This window comes from Hoplias malabaricus, chromosome 9, assembly GCF_029633855.1.
Source record: "Hoplias malabaricus isolate fHopMal1 chromosome 9, fHopMal1.hap1, whole genome shotgun sequence".
NCBI classification, from domain to species: Eukaryota; Metazoa; Chordata; class Actinopteri; order Characiformes; family Erythrinidae; genus Hoplias; species Hoplias malabaricus.
Genome location: NC_089808.1, coordinates 31,116,283 through 31,134,931, shown reverse-complemented (window position 1 = coordinate 31,134,931; position 18,649 = coordinate 31,116,283). Strand labels below are relative to the sequence as shown.

At 38.5% G+C, this 18,649-nt stretch overlaps 1 protein-coding gene across 1 annotated transcript; it reads left to right on the top strand.

The window, feature by feature from the left end:
- The first annotated feature begins 9,274 nt into the window (after positions 1 to 9,274).
- sox19b (SRY-box transcription factor 19b) lies at positions 9,275 to 11,630 on the top strand. Its single transcript, XM_066681291.1, has 2 exons — positions 9,275 to 10,293; positions 10,710 to 11,630. Exons 1-2 carry the CDS (start codon positions 9,641 to 9,643, stop codon positions 10,954 to 10,956), a joined length of 900 nt encoding a protein of 299 aa, XP_066537388.1. The 5' UTR covers positions 9,275 to 9,640; the 3' UTR covers positions 10,957 to 11,630.
- The last annotated feature ends 7,019 nt before the right edge of the window (positions 11,631 to 18,649 follow it).

The following is an 18,649-nucleotide window of genomic DNA, read 5'->3' as shown; positions in this document are numbered from 1 at the left end:
TTTTTTTGTTTTGTTTTTTTGTTAAACCACTTGTATAGTGCTGTTTTTGTAGTAGCATTTTCCTCTAAATATACATTTCTTATTTCACTGGTAGGGCAGGTGGCTAAGTGTGATAAAGATGGCAGGTTACCACCACATGGCGTATTGTATAGATTCACTGTATTAAGTCCTTATGTATTGGAGTGTCACTCCAGTAACCTACCTCACCAAAATATATTGGAGGGGTCTTTAAAGGACCAAACTACAAAATGATTGAGTATATAGAGATTATAATGTTACTTTTTTTTTCTGCTTGTTAAATATGCCTGTCTTGTGGGGGTGTGGGGATTTACATTGGTCAGTGCTATTTTTAAATGAATTTATTAAGAATGTGATTGTTAACCTTTTTCGAACAGAAGCCGTGTATTAAATCTTTTCTACATTGGATTCTGTATAGTATTTATTTTAATTCTCTTAAATAAAGGTATTTCTTTTTAACAAGTCAAACGTTTTCTTGGATTTACTAGAGCTGCAGTTGAATTCCTCCAATAATATCCCATTTATTTGCATAAATAAGATTATGCTTATAAGGTAGGAATCCCAGGGATTTTCTGACAGTGTATTTTCAATTTAACCAAAGTTTATAAATAAATAAAATGCAATAAACCAAGTTATAACAATCATTAAAGTCAAAACATTTACATATTTGTTTAGCTGTCTATTTTGTCCCACTCATTCATGTAGTGAGTAAAGCATAGTACAAGGCAGACATAACTATTAGACTAATTTAGGACAGTGGATCCCAAAGTGCGGGACGCGCCAAGGCAAATGGTTTACGCACGTTTGAGCAGTGCTAGCAAAAGATGGAGTTTGGAAAGTTTGTGAGAGCTGAACGTGCAGCAGATGAGTTTTCTTAAGCCACTTCCAAAGGGAAATCAAAACAATTTGATGAGCAAGCCAAGCTCGTACCAGTAACTGAGGTGAGGGGATTAAATATGTCATTTTTACAGAACAAATGTGCAGGGAAACAATTAGGAACAATCATTTTATGTTAGTTTTTTTCTATAAGTAGTTACATTTTGAATGAATTTATAAATAAATTAATTCAGTGGAGCTTGGAAGTAAAAGATGTGTAAATGAGTTTGGTAATCATAGATTTAGGGTGAATAGACGTCCTCTTTTCGCCGGGTATGTCCTCTTTTTAGGACAAAAAAAGCGTCCGGTAGGAATATCTATATCGCCAAAAATGTACGGGATTTTGCTGTCTGCAGGCTTTCTTCTGTTCCATTTCTTGACATACGTCATAATCCCTCCCTTGAAGTGCTCACTTTAATTAAAGATGTTTGATGACGTTGGTGTAGGTGTGCAAGTGGGCTGAGAGCTGAGGGCAGAACTCGGTCGTGTGTACAGTGTGTCGACAGTTTAAACACTGGTTTCAGCAGAGGTTCTCTCAACACTACAGATTTGTACTAGAGACTCGAGCGGAATTGTATTGAAAGTTAATGTAATTTTCACAATCCCTCCTTCATATCTGGAAGCGATTCTCTGACCCAGGAGCTTCAGTTTCAGCTCTATATTATACAAAACAGAAAGTCCTCTGACCCAATAACGTTATAAAGTACGACACGAACACACGGACACATCTGAGTGTCACTAACTTTCTTATATCTTCTTCTGCACAAATTTTTTTGTTTTTTTTTACCGCCCAGACTTCTATATGACTTCTAAATGTTTCTACACAAATGTCTGGATCCTGGCGATGCCCTGTTCATTTATCAAGTAGCCTATAACTTCTGGTTGCTTGTGGTGCTTACTTTTAGCAATGTTAAAAAAACAAAAAATCATCATTAAAATGTGGTTCGTTCACATTTGTTGCTTGGAGTACACGTTAAAGAGTATCTGTTTATGTTTTAATTATTAAAACATGGTTGTGTGGATGTATTTGTCAACTTTTTATACAGCTCCCACTCACCCCAAAGTGTCATGTTTTTTCAAAACTAATATATAGTGACCCTTAAATGACATATATCCCTCGTGAAGGCACAGTAACGTTCTGTTTATTCCTGAGGGTTAAAGACAAGGGATGGTCATGTAAATATGATTTAGGAGAGGTTTTCTAGTACATAATCCTGCAGAAATGTTATAAGTGGGCAACAGAGGGAACAAATCATCTAGGTATGTTTTCCCTAACCTGCTGTTCCCAATTTTCCTCACTGCATTCTTGTTCATTTTCCTCACCTATTTGATGCACCCTTGTTCATTAGCTTCATAATTACTTCACAGCACTCCTGTTCCTCATCTTAGTCAGTGTATTACTGTTCAGCTTCTTCCTCACTGCACTCATGTTCCCAATCTTCTGTGCTACCTCACTGAACTTCATTTCACAATCTGCCTCACAACCTCAATTCACTCATGTTCCCAATCTTCCTCACTCTCTCACTACCTCACTGCAATCCTGCATCTTCATCAGGAAAGCACATTGCACTCCTGATGCAGATGATATAGCATAGTTTTAGGCTAATTCAATTGATTTGGGTATTTTTATTTAAAAAATGCATAATTACATTCATAAAAAAACAGAACAGCCTTTGACATGATTCACCAGTCTTCTTAAATTTCTCAGTTTGTTGATTATGGTCTCAGTGGTATTCTTTAAACATTTTTGGTCATGTGTTAGTAAAGTGTAACAGGTTAGTAACAGGTGTTAGTAAACTTAGCGGTGACTACACAATGACTACAAAGGTCAGTATTACTAAGCTCATAATTCAAAACTGCTTGCTGCATTTAAGCTGCATTTGTTCAGTCAGCTGTACATCCTTAACATTTTAACATGATTTACACCTTAAATAGCTTTATTCTTTGCATATGTCAAATTAGGGCTGGACAATAATTCAATATCAATATACATCACAATATAAAATGTTTCAATAACAATGATATGATTTTTAAACACATTTTCAATATTTCAATATACATTATTTACAACATCTGTCACTGACTGACATTCATTCCAGGGCACTGTCATCGGTTCAATGCACTCAATTAAAAAATTTAATTTAAAAATGTTAATATTTACAAAGCCAATAGTGTTATGTTTGATGGTGATGTCATGTTTCTTGTTTGTTCCTGGAAGGTTTAAGTGGATTTTCTACTTAAGGTTTAAGTGGATTTTTTAACTACATATCAATGTCAGAATTATATTATATCCAAAATTAAGAAATATACTGTGATGTAAATTTTGGCCATATGATCCAGCCCTAGGTCAAATTAAAAAAATCAAAATTGATTGTAGTCAAAGAGGTTCTTTTTTGTCCAATAATATTTTGTTTGTTTAAAGAGTTAAAAGCATTCACTTTTATAAACTGGCAATGACAAAGAGGATCAGGAAGGGCCTCTACATTTTCATGACACTCATTTAGTAAAAGTACACTTGTTTAAATTGAATATTCAAGTACTCAACATCAGTTGTACTTGAGAAAAATGTAGTTAATTTCAAGTCATCGAAAAAATATTTTCCATTTGTTCACCCTGGCCTTTAAAAGGGCTCTGTAGCTCACCATGTCATTGTCTTGTGATGAACTTTGAAGTTGACTGTGTCATGGAAATTGCTGTGGTATGCTGCCTTTGGATATATCTAAAGGAGTGGTGCACGAGGAATGTTGTCAGATTTTTTTTGTCCTTATCCTGCATCATGTTTTGTCTGAACATTTTCTAATTATGGAAGGCGTAGACTGTAGACAAGATAATCTAATACATCTTTAGTTTCAAGTAGGAAATGAATGTGCGAACAAAATATTTGTCTATACATACAATATTAGTGAACAGTTCTCTGCTGTGAATTACATGGCAAAATGAACGTTTGGTAAATTAAAGGGGTTTTCTATGAACCACTTTTTCTAAATGAAGGCTTATTTACATGAATTCTAATGTAAATGCTGTCGTCAGCTTCACTAAACCTTGTTAGAATGCTGTCCACAGGGGGGCAGGCAAGCAGTTAAAGGTGGCAGTGGGAGAAAGTTAAGCTGGGTTTGTCACACTGCTCACTGGCCTGGCTGTCCAAGAGTGTTACTGGCTTGCAGTTTTCAGAGTTGCCCGTATGTCATTTTAATTCCATGCTAACAACTTTTAATCACTTTGGCCAAATCGCAGATTCCCCCCAACCGCCGTCCCCTGACACGTATGTTCCTCTCACAAAGACAAGGTCTCATTCAGCCATCCATCAGGGAAACACTATGCTAATTCCCGCATCATGTACTCCTGTCTCATTTACCTCTACTTCATTCATTTCACGCTATTCCCCTGTCCTTTCTGCTCTTTCTATAGTCACATTCCTCTTCTTCTACCATTACAGTCCTGCACTGAAACCAAAACAGGCCCTGAAACCCATCCTCCCCCCAGGCTAGGATGTTGTTTTGATTATGCATCTTCAGTGTAGGTGGCCCTTCCAACACTTTCACCATGTCTGGATGGCAACCCCCACCAACTGCCCCCACCGCAGCTCACCCCCCTGCTGGGCGTGCGATTGTGGCCAGGGGGATTATGCGAGTGGGAGGCTCGTAAAGGGCCTGCCAGGGTCCTTCTGTGCAGTGACGGATGGCTGCAAGACTGAAGACCCGATTTACATGAGAAGAGGGAGAACAGAGGGCCCATTCAGCCGGCCTGTCAGGGAGGACTCGGGGACAAACTGCACTCTTTTCCAACTCGCCACCTTCCCCTTCGAGCTCCCGCTTTCTCCTTTATCCTCCCCCTCCTCATCCTTCCTTCTGCATTCTGTCTTCACCAGACGCATCTACACACCTCATCTCTTCATTTTCATCCCACTTCATTTTCATTCTGTCCCACTTCATTTCCATGCCTTCAGAATTGTTTCCATTTCATAACAAATCTCCTTCCAGTTCTAGATCTGCAGCTTACAGGCAGCAATTTGAAGAACTTAGCATCAGAGTGTGGAGTTGACTTTTCAGTACATCATTTAAAATATTGCTCTTAAAAACAACTTTGGCAAGTTGAAATGAAAATGGTTCCTTAGAGCAATGCCACTGGATAATTCATATTAATTCCATAAGGAACCTTTCAGTGAATGTTTTTTAAAGAATGTTCTATTGAGTTTTGTGAGTGTGAAGATTCTTTATAAAGTCAAAGACCCCCCAGAGTATCTAGTTCTTTAGTCCAGTATATTGGAGTATAAATATTTCTTAGAGCCATGCTTCAAAATCAAGATCACTGTGCTTTATATGGTTTAAAAAAATAACAAAATGAAGCTAAATGAATGGATTTATTGAATAGTCTCCAGCTTTACAGTTAACATTTCTTTGTAATTATCCAACACTTTTAAGTCTGTAGTAATATAAAATAGCTGTTTGAGCTTAAACAATGAGGCATTTTTTTAAAGGCACATCTTAATCGATGACTCTTTACAGTTTTTTGTTAATGAAATGTGTGATTTACTAAGCCTACATTAGGATTAGAGGTCTATCCTTTAATCATATATCCAATCCCAGAACCATTAGGGGAACATCCAGTGTTGCCTAAGCTCAAAACTTTTGTTATATTAGCGGACTTGTGAAAATGTTTACTATGTATTTCCCAGCTCTCTTTAATTAACCTACTTTTGTGACTGCAGTTGCTCCACTAAATAGTTACTTGTATTATTGGAATTTGTATATCAGCATCTGAATCATCTTAAAATCCTATAGATAATATACCATTTGTAAATATGAATTACATAAATAACATTGTTTGTGGATGAAATTGATTAAATTCATGAGCATTTGATTAACTGAAACTTTGAAATGATGTAAAAGCTCTGTCAAATGTACAGGCTTTTCCCTGAGACTTCGTCCTATATAAAGGTATTTGAATGTAAATCTTGTTTGGAAAATAAAAAAGAATCATCCATCGAAATTTTCTTTGGGAGCCATATTAGCATCAGTCAGAGAACTTTGTCTGGCAACCTTATTTTTAATAGACTATGTTGTAATGTAACACTTTATCCTCCCCCTCTGTCATTTTCACAGCAAGACTAAGTGCCCCTGAATTCTCCAGCATATTTCCAATTTAAATGTGGCAAGGGTCCACCCGACATCATCTGCATTCGACAAGTGGGGGCTAGCAGCAACTGATTTAAATCTGCTTGGCTACTGGCCATTAACACTTCCACAGAGAGGGCAGATGTGATATTACACACTTAGGACAGTCATCGAGGTGTCAGAGTGATCACACTTAATGACCCTGAAACCATCAACCCAACGACTTTACAATGGAAAAAATGTGCAAGGTAACGACCCAGCCCAAATCTGTGTTAAAACTCTCTCATTTTAACTCTTTTATAAAGACTAACGCACTAACTGCTATAGTTTGTAAAACACCTTTTTCTCTTTAAGTGTGAATTCTTAAAATCCCAATGTTGCAAAAGTCTGTACCCTTATTTTCTTTTAGAGTCCCATATTTAAGAGTACAGTTACATAAATGGGTTATATATATATATATATAAACACAAATATGTGTGTAAAATCACTGGCTAATATGTGGCAACCATGAATCAATCATTAATTAAATTTATTTAAGTTAAGCCAGGGGTTGTTTTAACAAACCTGTGCTACAAATCTTAGTCTAAGGACTGATACACCGATTGTCCCCTTAAAATGATTTAGCAGCTGTGTAAATTTAATAATGAACAATTAATAAAATCCAAGTATAACAAGTTTTATTTTTATTTGAATGAGTCCTTATATCTTATCCAAAGTCTGTCTCCTCATTCACCAAACGGTCTCGTGATTGCTAATTAAGTTACAACAGCTTCTTTCAGACACGTCAAACAATGCTTATGAAGTAGGGCATAGTTCTTTAGTTTCTTTAGCCATTCTTTAAAACACAGCCCAATTTTAAATGTGAAGAAGCCATTATTAATATACACTTAAAGGAGTTCATGTGAGGTTTGCACTCATTTGCTAAGTTTGACAGTTTTGTGTTTTCCTGACATAATGATTCAAACACAAATATTTGAAGTGAATGAGGATAGTGTTATTTGTCATTATGCTGAAAAAAGTGTGGGTGTTTTTCAGCTGTTGAACTCAGCGTCATCCTTGTGCAGGTGATATTATTCAGATAGTTCTGTTAGAAGAGCTTAGAGCCCAAACATCTGAGTGCTTTTCTTTTGCACGGCATGGAATAACAGCGCTGTCCTAACTTGTTTAAGACTTACGTTTTTCAGCTCCTAAAACATGGGCTTTGCTGAGTGTCAGGATGGTCAGCTAGGATATGTGTATGTGACCAAATCTACATATAACAGTATGCAATATAATTATGTGTTTGTATGTGTATGTGTATATATACCTACATACATAAACACATACATGTGTGTGTGTGTGTGTGTGTGTGTGTTGTGGTCGGTGGGGGAGTGGGGGGTAGGTGCTTTATGAATGTAAAGCCCCAACTTTGAGTCGTCTTTGTTGAAAATCAGACTGATTAAGTTGAGCACAAAGGAGAAGGAGAGTTAGAGAGAGAGAGAGTGAGAGAGGGAGAGGAAGCAGAGGGAAGAGAAAGGAAGACAGTGCTGGAAAAGCTCCAAAAAGACGTTGTCGTGGAGACGGAAACGGGAGAGTGGAGCCCCACAATTCAGTTTGATTGACATAAGGGTGTAACGGTCAATCATGGGCAGACTTTTCACAGCTCACGCACCTGCAAACTCCGTCACACACCTGTGTCTACACAGAATCACTTTGGTGCACCCACACCTTTTCTTTTCCCTGAGCACTGGCTGCTGCAGTGAGAATCCCACACCTATAGAAACTCTTGACATGCAAACATAATAAATTATCATCAAAGGCAAGGTTTGGAGAAAAAAAAAGTCATGTAATTATGGCCCTTTGACACATATCTGAAAGCAAAGGTTTGCAGTACATGTGCACAACAACAGAACAAGTGAACCACACTTACATATCTGTTAATATTACTCTTATTAGGCAGACTGCATGTTTAGGAAGCGTTAAAAAAGCTTTATCACTCATTCTAAATATAGGTTAAATCAAGGTATAAATAATACATTGGCAGTTTTTTTCTGCATAATCATCCATTTCTATCTATCTGTACATATACATGCATTGCCTTTCCTTCTGAGATTTATCATCCTGCATATTCCACCTACCTTAAAAAATAAAACATTTTAGGCCAAACACTAAGTTCAGAATTAAAAGTAATGAATATATAATTAATATTTTGTCTATTTATATAATTGTTAGATAATAATTGCCTACTAGATCTATGCCTCATTATACTTTACTTGCACAGTTTTGTACACAAGTTTAAAAGAGTCATTAATTTTCACTGCAGACTTAAGAAACCTTAAGTACTTACATTCATACTTATATAATTCTTTTATTAAGTGTACTTTGTACCTGCATTGGATCCTGTTTGATCAGATATTAATTCTGGGATTTAACTTCAATGTTGATGTTCAGTTATTCTGCAATAAGAATTACATCATCGAGTAAAGCTCTGGCAGTGGTCTCACAGTGCAGGAACAATAAGAGGCGCTGAGGTGTAAAATGAAAGTAGGCTATTGAAACCAGCTGATTCAGGAGCACTCTATGCAAAACAAAGGATATTGAAATTTGAGTATGAGTGCAAATTAACGGCAATAAAGAGCTTTAAAATGGTTTAAACTGATTAATCACTAATCAGTTGTGGATTAATCATGATCATTTATATATATATATACATATATTTATTTAATTAAATTTTAATTTGACATAGGCTGAACGTCTTCTGAAATACAAACAATCCCAATTCTTAATAGAAATACATGAATAAAAAATAAAAATAATATACCATAAAACTAATATGATTATAGTCTTTTTATTGATTTTTTAGAACAGCAGTGTCATAATATAGTTTTCGAAAATATCAGTTAAATTAAATATAACAAATCTGGATTAAAACTGAGACGTGAAACACTGAAAAACTGAAGTGTTTGGAATAGAAACAATCCCATTAAATAAATTATTTCAAAAATGGACTTCAGTGACAAGTGTTTTTATAAATAAGTATAAAATACACGCAGAATAAACTTAGTGTCTCAATAAATTTTGTGTCTCACTAAAACCAAGCTGGTTTAGTTTCGATAAATAAATTTCCCTCTCTCTCTTGCTCCGATGGAAGCAGTAAAGTCCAGCTGAGCTCCAGCAACAAGTGCCCTTCGCCCCGCCCCCCGCTCCACTTCTCCAAATGTAAATTTTCTGAGGGCAGCGCCCGGCTTCTGATTGGTCCGCCGCACCAATACAAATTTGCCTAAACCCGCGAGTGGAGAGAGTGTGTTTTTGTTTCCCTCCCCACTCACTTTATTCACCGCCTCAATCACAGCTCAACAAGTGGCGGTGCACTTGCGCCTTTGGACAAGAAAGAGTTGCGGTCGGAAACTTTTGTGTGATTTTCTTCCAGACGCCGAAACTGACTGAAAGCGTTGAAATGCTGAAAAACTTATGACACGTGTTTATATTTTTGCATTCCTTTTGAGTTTTTCTTCTTTTTTTGGACAGGCGGCTTGTGTTGCTCCGAGCATGTGGCAATAGGCTGCACCTGCGCCAGATTAGTTTGAGGGGAAAAAAGTTTGTTGCTGACTCTTTTCTATTTCGTTTAAAGTATTCACTTCTATCCGTCCACGATGATGTACAGCATGCTGGAGCACGAACTGAAGAGCGCGGCGGTGCAGCAGGGCGCTCACCCCGGAGCACAGACGCTGCAGTCCGGCGTAGGCTGTGGAAACGCGCCGCAACAACAGCAGGCGGCACAGAAAACGCCCTGCCCTGATCCCATGGACAAGGTAAAACGTCCCATGAATGCCTTCATGGTGTGGTCCCGTGGACAGAGGAGGAAGATGGCCCAGGAGAACCCGAAGATGCACAACTCTGAGATCAGCAAGCGTCTGGGTGCCGAGTGGAAGTTGCTGAGCGACGCCGAGAAGCGGCCGTTCATCGACGAGGCCAAGCGGCTGCGCGCCGTACACATGAAGGAGTATCCCGACTACAAATACAAGCCGCGAAGGAAGAGCAAGCCGCTCCTGAAGAAGGACACGGCATTGCCCCCGGGGTCGCAGGGCAGGTTCCCGCTGTCCGCCGCGCAGGGCCAGGCGCTTAGCCCTAGGGTGGACGCCTACGGCTGCTGGACACCCGGAGCCGGGGCAGGAGGTGCGGGCGCCGGAGGAGGTTACACCGGGCTACAGAGCGACGCTCTCGGCTACACCCAGCAGCTCCACCGCTACGACCTGAGCCTCCAGTACCCTGCTCACTCCTACATCAACACCGCCAACTCATACAGGTGCGCACTGCTTAGTCTTATCTCTGCGTTAGCAGCCCATACGTTTTTCCTCTTTAATATTTTAGATTATATTTCAAGTGAATTTATTGAATGTAATTTATTTAATTTATTAATAATAAGTGTCAACAATAAAGTGCTAGATTTAATTGTTTAGATATTTGCTTGGTGCATGTGTGGTGTTTGTGAAAATCTGAGTTTTTTCCCCATTTGGTTACATAAGTATTTTTGTTGTAATTTTCCAGAAGATTTTTACCAAGATTCCCAAACATTTAAGTGTAGATATGCTTTCAGTCAAATTAGCTTTTAAATGTAGGCCTACATTTTATGTCTTTTTCTTTAATGCAAAATCCTACATGTCAAAAATCAAAGCTTCTGTTGAATTAGACTGACTTTATTTTTTTATTTTGTTTTTGCAGTCCGATGTCTTACAGCAGCAGTCCCCAGCAGCCCAGTCCCGTGATGTCCATGGTCAAACCAGAGCCCCTTCCACACTCTCCCACTGGAGCCTCAAACCACCATCGTGGGGCCATTCAGGGTGACCTCAGAGACATGATCAGCATGTACATCCCCGGAGGAGACGTAGGGGACCCTGCGGCCCAGAGGGGTTACCCCAGTGTCCAGCAGCACTACCTGGGCAGTACTGTGCCTCTCACTCACATTTAAGTTGGAGGAAAAATAGACTGGGACTAGCTCAGCAGGACCATAACGTAGGCTTGTCATGCAACAAGTAATCTCTATGGATTCTTGATGGATGTTCTGAGCAGCCGTTGCACATAGGAGCATGTTCTACCTCTTTGAGTGATCACACCCCCTTTTTTTTTTTTTAACTCTAGATTCATTAACATGCCACCAAACCTTGTGACTTTTTGCCCAAATCCTTGCCTATATTGAAACATACTCATTCTTCCCAGAGGAATTTCTCAGGAAAGATGGTATGTCAAGCCAGTCATTCTTATTGTGTTTGTACATGTTAGTCAGAATTGACCGTTCAAAGTTATCAATGTAGGACATTTCCCTCGTGTGTTTGTGCCCGCACACGCATACGTCATCGTTCTCTCAGATCCTTACCATGTGCCTTTGTGCTCCATTCTTTATTAATGGGGTCGAGGTCATTCATGCAGTAATGGGCAATCAAAAACCAAACTAGGGTATGGAAAGGAGGACATATCCACAATGAAAACATGTCCGCCAATCACCACCTTGATAGCCAATGCTATACAAATCACGTGACCCTATGGAGCATGGCTAAAATTTAGTTTTGCCCCTGTTATCTATATTGTTGACATGCACGTTGGAACAATTTTAGTGCCTTATCAATAAAGATTACATTTTCAGTAGTTTTGGGGTGATTTGTATAATACTGGAAATGGGGGGAGGGGGGCTTTGTGATTAGTGTTGCAAGTTTCCTTTTGTTGGAGACCTGGGCACTGCATAAATGGGACCCTCTGTCATGTCAGTGACATTTTAGAGAGCAATCACATAATCAGTTCTGCCTTGTTGTACCAAATTATTATTATTTTTTTTTTTTTTTTCAAATCATGGAGTGTACATTACTTTTCCACAGCACTCTTTGAATAGTGTAGGCTATGCATTGGTTGCACAACTGTAATATCAGAATAACCTTGAAAATTAGTGCAGATGGGAATTCATGCATTTCAACAGGAAACTAAAAAGCAATAGTGACATCTGTACGTTTTTTTTTTCTTTTCAGTGTGAGACTCTAGCACTATGACTTTCCCCCTGTAACTGCTGATTTTTAAGCCAATCAATGCACTGATTTTTACCCTCTGGTCAATACTAAGTATTGCCTTGGCTCAAGAGTTTCAATAGTGAGTCCGTTTGAAGGGACTCAACTACTTAGATATGGGATTTAGAAAAGGAGGGTGTATCTTTCAAAATAAATTGTACGTCCATTGGGCGAATGAGGAGCCTGCTTAATGCTCATATATCTAAAGCTAGATTCAACAGAATCCAAATGCCAAAAGTGGTACGCAGGTGCTGCTAAGTGCAGAAAGAGCTGAATTGTATTGCCTTTTTTTATGGGTTGTTTGATGGTCTAACTCAAATTTTTGGTCAGTCTAGTGTTTTTGTTTTTTTTATTTTTATTTTTTTTTAAGTTCTCAGTACAGTTTTAGTTTAGGTATCTGCTAGTCACTAATGGGTTAAGAAGTTTAATGTTCTGTAATTTATATAAAAGTAAGAAATGAGTGAATGTTTACATTTGCCATTCAAGTGAGTGTCAAACTTGCTTCTTTCTATTTTTTTTTTTTGTTTTTTATAATTTTTTTTCCTTTTAAAAGTGTTTTAATAATGCTGTTTGTAAATAGCCTTTGTACAGTTAAACTTTTTATGGCCCTTTTTAGGGGTCCTTTTTTTTCGTAAACAACAAAAAAAATTCTTAAAATAAACACTAAATAAAAAAAATAATTGTCTTCCTTTTATTTGTTAATGTTTGTTTGTAGATATTATGGTCATCCTTCCACTAGTATTTAATACTCCTGACATTTTTTAGTCTTCAATAATATGAACAAGGCCTTGCAAAATGTTTTAATAGTCTACATTTGGGGAAAACAAAACATTTATTTACAAACATTGTTGGACTGCAAAGTTGTGCTTAAGTTTGAATATCCTTGTTTAAGTGACATTTACACGTTATTAGTGAAAATAAGTCAGTGTTCTTCACGTGGAAAGTTCTCCTTAACATAGTGTAATGGGCTCTAACCTTTGGATGGGGTGTTTTTAAATCCAATATGTTAGGTTCATCAAATGGGCTTTTAGTTATTTACTTTTGTAGAGAAATTGTACTTTTACTTTTAAACCATGTAAATCGGCAAGTGTATATGATTAACTTGAGCAGGCTAATTTGAGCTGGCTTTATTTAGCCGGGCTTGGCTGGATTTGCCTGTCCATTCAGCACCGAGGGGTTAAAAATAAGAGGACCCTCAGCCATGTGCGTAGAAAGCTGGGCATACATCCGTCGCAGGGTGGAGGGAGAGAATAATTGGGGGGGCAATCGATTTAAATTTCTCCCCTTTTTTCTTTTGAGACCCCTCTGTCCTCCCCCTCGACACACCCTTCCCGCTCGTAACAGGCCGTTTCGGAGCCATATTGTCCGGCTCTTTTCAGCTCGCAGGTGTGCGGGGTAAAGCCGCTGAACTCAGAGCGCCCCCCCGAGGGCCGCTTTGTTCAGACCCCCCCGCCGAGCACTCAATTACTGCTTCGGGCCTCCCCCTCTCCAGCTCGAGTTAACCCTTTCTCCACGACCCGCTATTGTGATGGAAATAGTGAAGACCGTTTCGGCTAATCGGAGGAGGAGGGGAGGAGGAACTGAGAGCAGTGCTGCGTCCAAACCTACTTTCCATTCTGTACTATACTAAAGTGGTATATTTGGCACTAATATGCTGCTTTGAAAGCAACCTCTCTAACAAGGGCTCATCTGCAATGTAAACCTTTAAAGGTAAAGAAGTAAACATAATCATGTATGGTCTGAGACTCAGTTACAGAGAATAGGACTCAGTAGCTATGCCACAGACACTATATATATATATATCATTAAAATTATTCAGTGAAAAATATTTAACGTTAGTTATAAGCCATTTTCAGTTTTTGTAATTTTATTTCTCCTATTACTGAATGATATTTAATCCTGACTACTCCCCAAAAATACATAAACCAGTGAGGACCTGTGATGTCAGAGAGAAGGAAATCATCATGTCTTCAAGGGACATAACAAACACGTGCAAATGTCAATAGAGTGTAAAGACAAAAGACACTAACAATGCATCGATATTAAAATAAATATTAGGGCAGACAAATAAAACTACGCAGGGTTTGCAGCAGCAGCAGATGTTATCAGAGTAATTCAATTAGTTCAATAAATATTAACGGTTCTACACATTTGGGCTTTACTTATTTTAAATACAAAATATTTATTATATTTTTGTAAAGAGTACTGGTCATCCTATGGTTTTGATATGGTCAAGACACCACTGCTTTAATGAGAAACCATAATTTTGCCTGTTACTGAACTTGTACTGTCCCTGTTGCTTAAGGCAAGTTTAAACAGAAGTTATACCCTGGAGCAAAGTTGAGGTGATATTTAAAGTGTCTTAAGGACTAAAGTGTCTACTTTTGATTTTTATTTGAAGTAAACTAATCTGGAATTTTAAACAGTTCTAAGTTTTGTCCTGAAAAAAAAAATCTGACTCACAGACAGTTACTGCCTAAACTGGAAACTGCACTAATAACAAATGAATACATAAAAACAGCAGGGTTAAGCTGATTTGTGCTGGTCTGATTCAGGTTCACTGATGTGTCATACTGGTTGAGCAGTAGCAATGTCCAAGATACAAGTGGTCTTTGTGGTTATCAAAAAAAGCAGCTTGCACAATATGAACTGCTTGTGTTAATGACCAAGACAATTGTTTATAGTTTGAGTCACAAAATTATGGCTAGTGCAACAGAGACAAAATAAGAGATGCCTATAGTTGTATCTTCTTTCCATTTAATGCACCATTCCCTGATTCTACTACGTCATGTAATACGTTAGCTAACTCAACATAAATTAATTCAAATGAATTAGATTGGCTATTCGTTTTCAAGTATCAGATTGTTACGTTGTGAAACCGTAATATGTTTGTAGCCAAATGTATTCTATACAATAAGATGTAGAGGACTGGAAAAGTTTGGAGAAGTGTTGGAGTGGTCTGTGCAGTAGGTGAAAAAGTTGGGGGTGGATATGTGTGTGTGCGCGCGCACGCGTGTGTGTTGGTTTGGGAGGGGTGGTGTTTGGTGGTGGGGGTCAGCAGCATTTTCTGCTGCCTCACAAACCATCTCTTAGCAACGAGCAGCGAGGCCCCAACAAGTGGCCACCGTGCTACTTATGGCAATTAGCAGAAACTCTGCTGTGAACAGAGGAGCTAGTTAAGTCCGTTAACACAGAAATGCATCCTGAATGTGCTAGATAGGCCACGACCCATTCACTGAGTTTGTCTGCCCTCAAAGAGTTCTATTTTATCGGCGATTAGGTGTAATACCGTCAATACCGTAAAACAGGAAACCAAACATGAAAGGTTACCATGGGAACGGGTGCGTATTATTTACCTGCATTCCGAGGGAATTCTAAAGCCACTCCTATCCTGCACGCACCCAGCGAGAGAGTGAGAGAGAGAGAGAGAGAGAGAGAGTGAGTGTGAGAGAGAGAGAGAGAGAGAGTGAGAGAGAGTGAGTGTGAGAGAGAGAGAGAGCGACAAAGAAAGAACAGGTTTTGTTCATAAAGTGGTCCCAAAATTCGACCATTCGTAGTTCAGTGAGGTTCTTCACGTTTTAGAGAAAACTTCGAGAACAATCCCAAACAAACTGTTCTAAAAGAACTGTAAAACATATGCAGATGTCAAAGTCTGGGACTTTTTCTTGGCTTGATATTATATTTTTACGGAACACTATAAATTGGTAAACACATTTGGGGGCTACTGTACATTGAACGATCAGTGCTATACGAATTTTGGGAAATTAAAATAAATAAATAAATAAATAAAAAAACAACAAAAAATCAAAACAAAACAGAAAAACCCACAGACTGGTCAAGGTTTACAAATTTATAACCTGCCCTTTCTATTTGTTCCTAATATGTGTACAACATCAAAATAAGTGTATTTAAATGACAGCAAATAATAACTGAATACACTTTAAGTTACACTTAACTTACACGTAAAGTGATAGGTCTGAGGCTGAACCGTCAGATTCTTCTCTGCAGGGAGCAGACACTTTTGTTTCACTGAGTGCATACATACACACACACACACACACACACACACAGTCACACAGAGCTACTCCATCACCCACTTGCACAATGTGTTGACAGACCTGGCCCAAACTTTGTTTGTGCGCAGGTGAGTGAGTGGGCGTAGGATTTTTTTTTTCCTTTGCCTTATTTAATAGACCTGCTACGGTTGGCTGACATGCCACCAGCACTGTGTACACGCATGTTTGACTCACCCTCACACGGCCCAGCTGAACACTGCCTGTCACGCAATAACACAGCAGCTCTGAGGCAGCAGGAGGAGATCAAACTGATAACAGGTGGGTGTTTTGTCTGCCAGCGGCCAAATATGGGTTGTGGGGATATCCGTTCACTTTACTATCGATGTCTACAATGCTGGGCAGAATTCTTAGGCCAGTCAACATGGGGGTAATTATTTTAATGTGCAACTGTTTTAATGTCAGTGTGTGTTTAGGTTTATTTGCATTCTAATTATAGTAAGGTTTTTTTCTGCCCAGTTAAATGTATGTTATTAAATATAATCAACTCAGATGACACCTGCAGAGCGCTATACATCCAAACTGATTTGGTTCTTTAGACAGATGATCAAAAAACGTTTAAGGACTTACACCATCTACAGTGATCACCTATTTTCCACCTGTCTGTGGATTAATATATATATATAATAACTCAAAATAAAAGTGAGAAACCGAATAAAAAGGTCAAGTTTTTGAAAAAGTGAAAAATGGATAAAAGTGTGAGAGACGAGAGAAGAAGCAAAGAAAATATAAGCAGCAAAATACAGAGAAAGTGAGGGACAGAGTGATAGTAAGGAAGCCATGCAGGAAAGGGAATGAGCAAGTAAACGAGAGAGAGTGAGGATAGAGAGAGAGTGAGACAGCAGGTCTTCTCTTGGTGGGAGGGAAGTTTTGGCAGATCTCTCAGCAGTTGCTGTGAAGGGTTACATGTTTTTCTGTTCCTGATCAGTGTGGATAGGGCGCTGAGCGGACATAGGCGAGTTGCCGTGGTTGTGTTTAGAAGTGCTTGATTGGTTGTGTTTGATTCACACAGTTCGTGATCTGATGAGACACGCGGGCTCCAGCTAGTCACTGAAACATATCGACTCAACTTCAAACAACTGGCACAGAGCCACATACACTAGCATCAAGCATTCATTTACCTCTCCGCTGGCAAGTGATGCATTATCACTATGACAAGTGGTGTTTGATGAGACAGGTCCTCATGTAAGAATCCATTTCTGTCAGTTCTTGTGAAGCCAAGGTACTTGGTGCAGAAATATTCAGTGTATCTTCTGTTTAGTTGAATATGTGAATCTTTACTCGAAATCTCAAACTGCCACTTGGCAGCAAGATACTGAATTAGAACATGAACCCTAGTAACAATTTAAAGAAGGTATTTTATGCCTCTTCTTCAAACAGTTAACACAGTTCTGCGAGGTCTTAATGAAACCTGGGACATTCTTTTGTAAAAAAAAAATAAAATACCCAAAGTATCCAACAACCCGGCAACATTTTACTCCTGTCTAAACAGCCATGTTCAGACTGGTTTCAATGCCTCTTCCAAGAGAATGAGCCAGAGTTCAGTTCAGAGTCAGAATCTAGGCATGAGGAGCAGAAGCTCTGTTTTGGGTTTTATTTATTTTTTTAGTCATTTTCACTTGGTTCTTTTTCTTGTCCATTCTCGTGAAGTCATTTTATACCAAGTCATATTTCAGACTTTAAAATCACATTAAAAACTCACTGGGTTGTTTCATTTCACAGTTTGTGGGTCTGTAGGAGCTCCCAAATTAACATGCTAATGCACTCATTTTTTATTTTTTATTTTTGTCAACTGTAAGTTAACTTATGCTATGTTCTATGTGTTGTAGTGTACACTGTAAATAAATATATAAATGAATACATACTGAAACTATTTCCATTATACCAGAAGTATGTAAAATATTCAACTACACATTAAACTTATGTATATTTAATGCATCACATTGTTCAGTGCACTATAAATTGTATCAAACTCACCCACTTTTTACAATATGCAAATGTTGTGATTTTCAGGATCTCAGGTGCAAGCAAATAATAAACTGTAAGCTATTTATACCATTTCCTTCATTTGTGATATGTTGCAAATGTACCTGATTGCAGTGGGTAGAGTGAGAGAGAAAGGGGAGGTGTAGAACTGTGAGCTGAGGAGGGTATGAGGTCAGAGCCCAGCTTTGTGAGCAGCTGCAGAGCCTTGACAGAGCATGTGTACATTAGAGCTAGGCTAATGCACCTAATAGTGTTTGCCGAGTGCAGAGAGAATGACTGACAACTAACACTAATGAGCCACACCCTGGACTAGACTGGTCCTGCCGCAAGCAGAAGGAAGAAAAGGGGCCGAGGGTGTGGGGGGTGGTGGTGGTGGGGTGAGTAATATTCTACACAGCTTCAATAGAAAAACCCTTTGCTGAGTTTTGAAAACTTGTCATTTTATTCTTAGGGATTGAATATTAAGGCTCTCAAACCATGCTCTTATCCTTTTTTAGTTGTTTTTATTTCCACACCATTTTAAACACCCTGAAATATTACTCTCCTTTAC

Excerpts from the sequence above, each read along its gene's own strand:
- sox19b (XM_066681291.1), top strand. The coding sequence starts at position 9,641 with ATGATGTACAGCATGCTGGAGCACGAACTGAAGAGCGCGGCGGTGCAG. Across the intron at positions 10,294-10,709 it reads AACACCGCCAACTCATACAG|TCCGATGTCTTACAGCAGCA; the intron begins GTGCGCACTGCT and ends TTGTTTTTGCAG.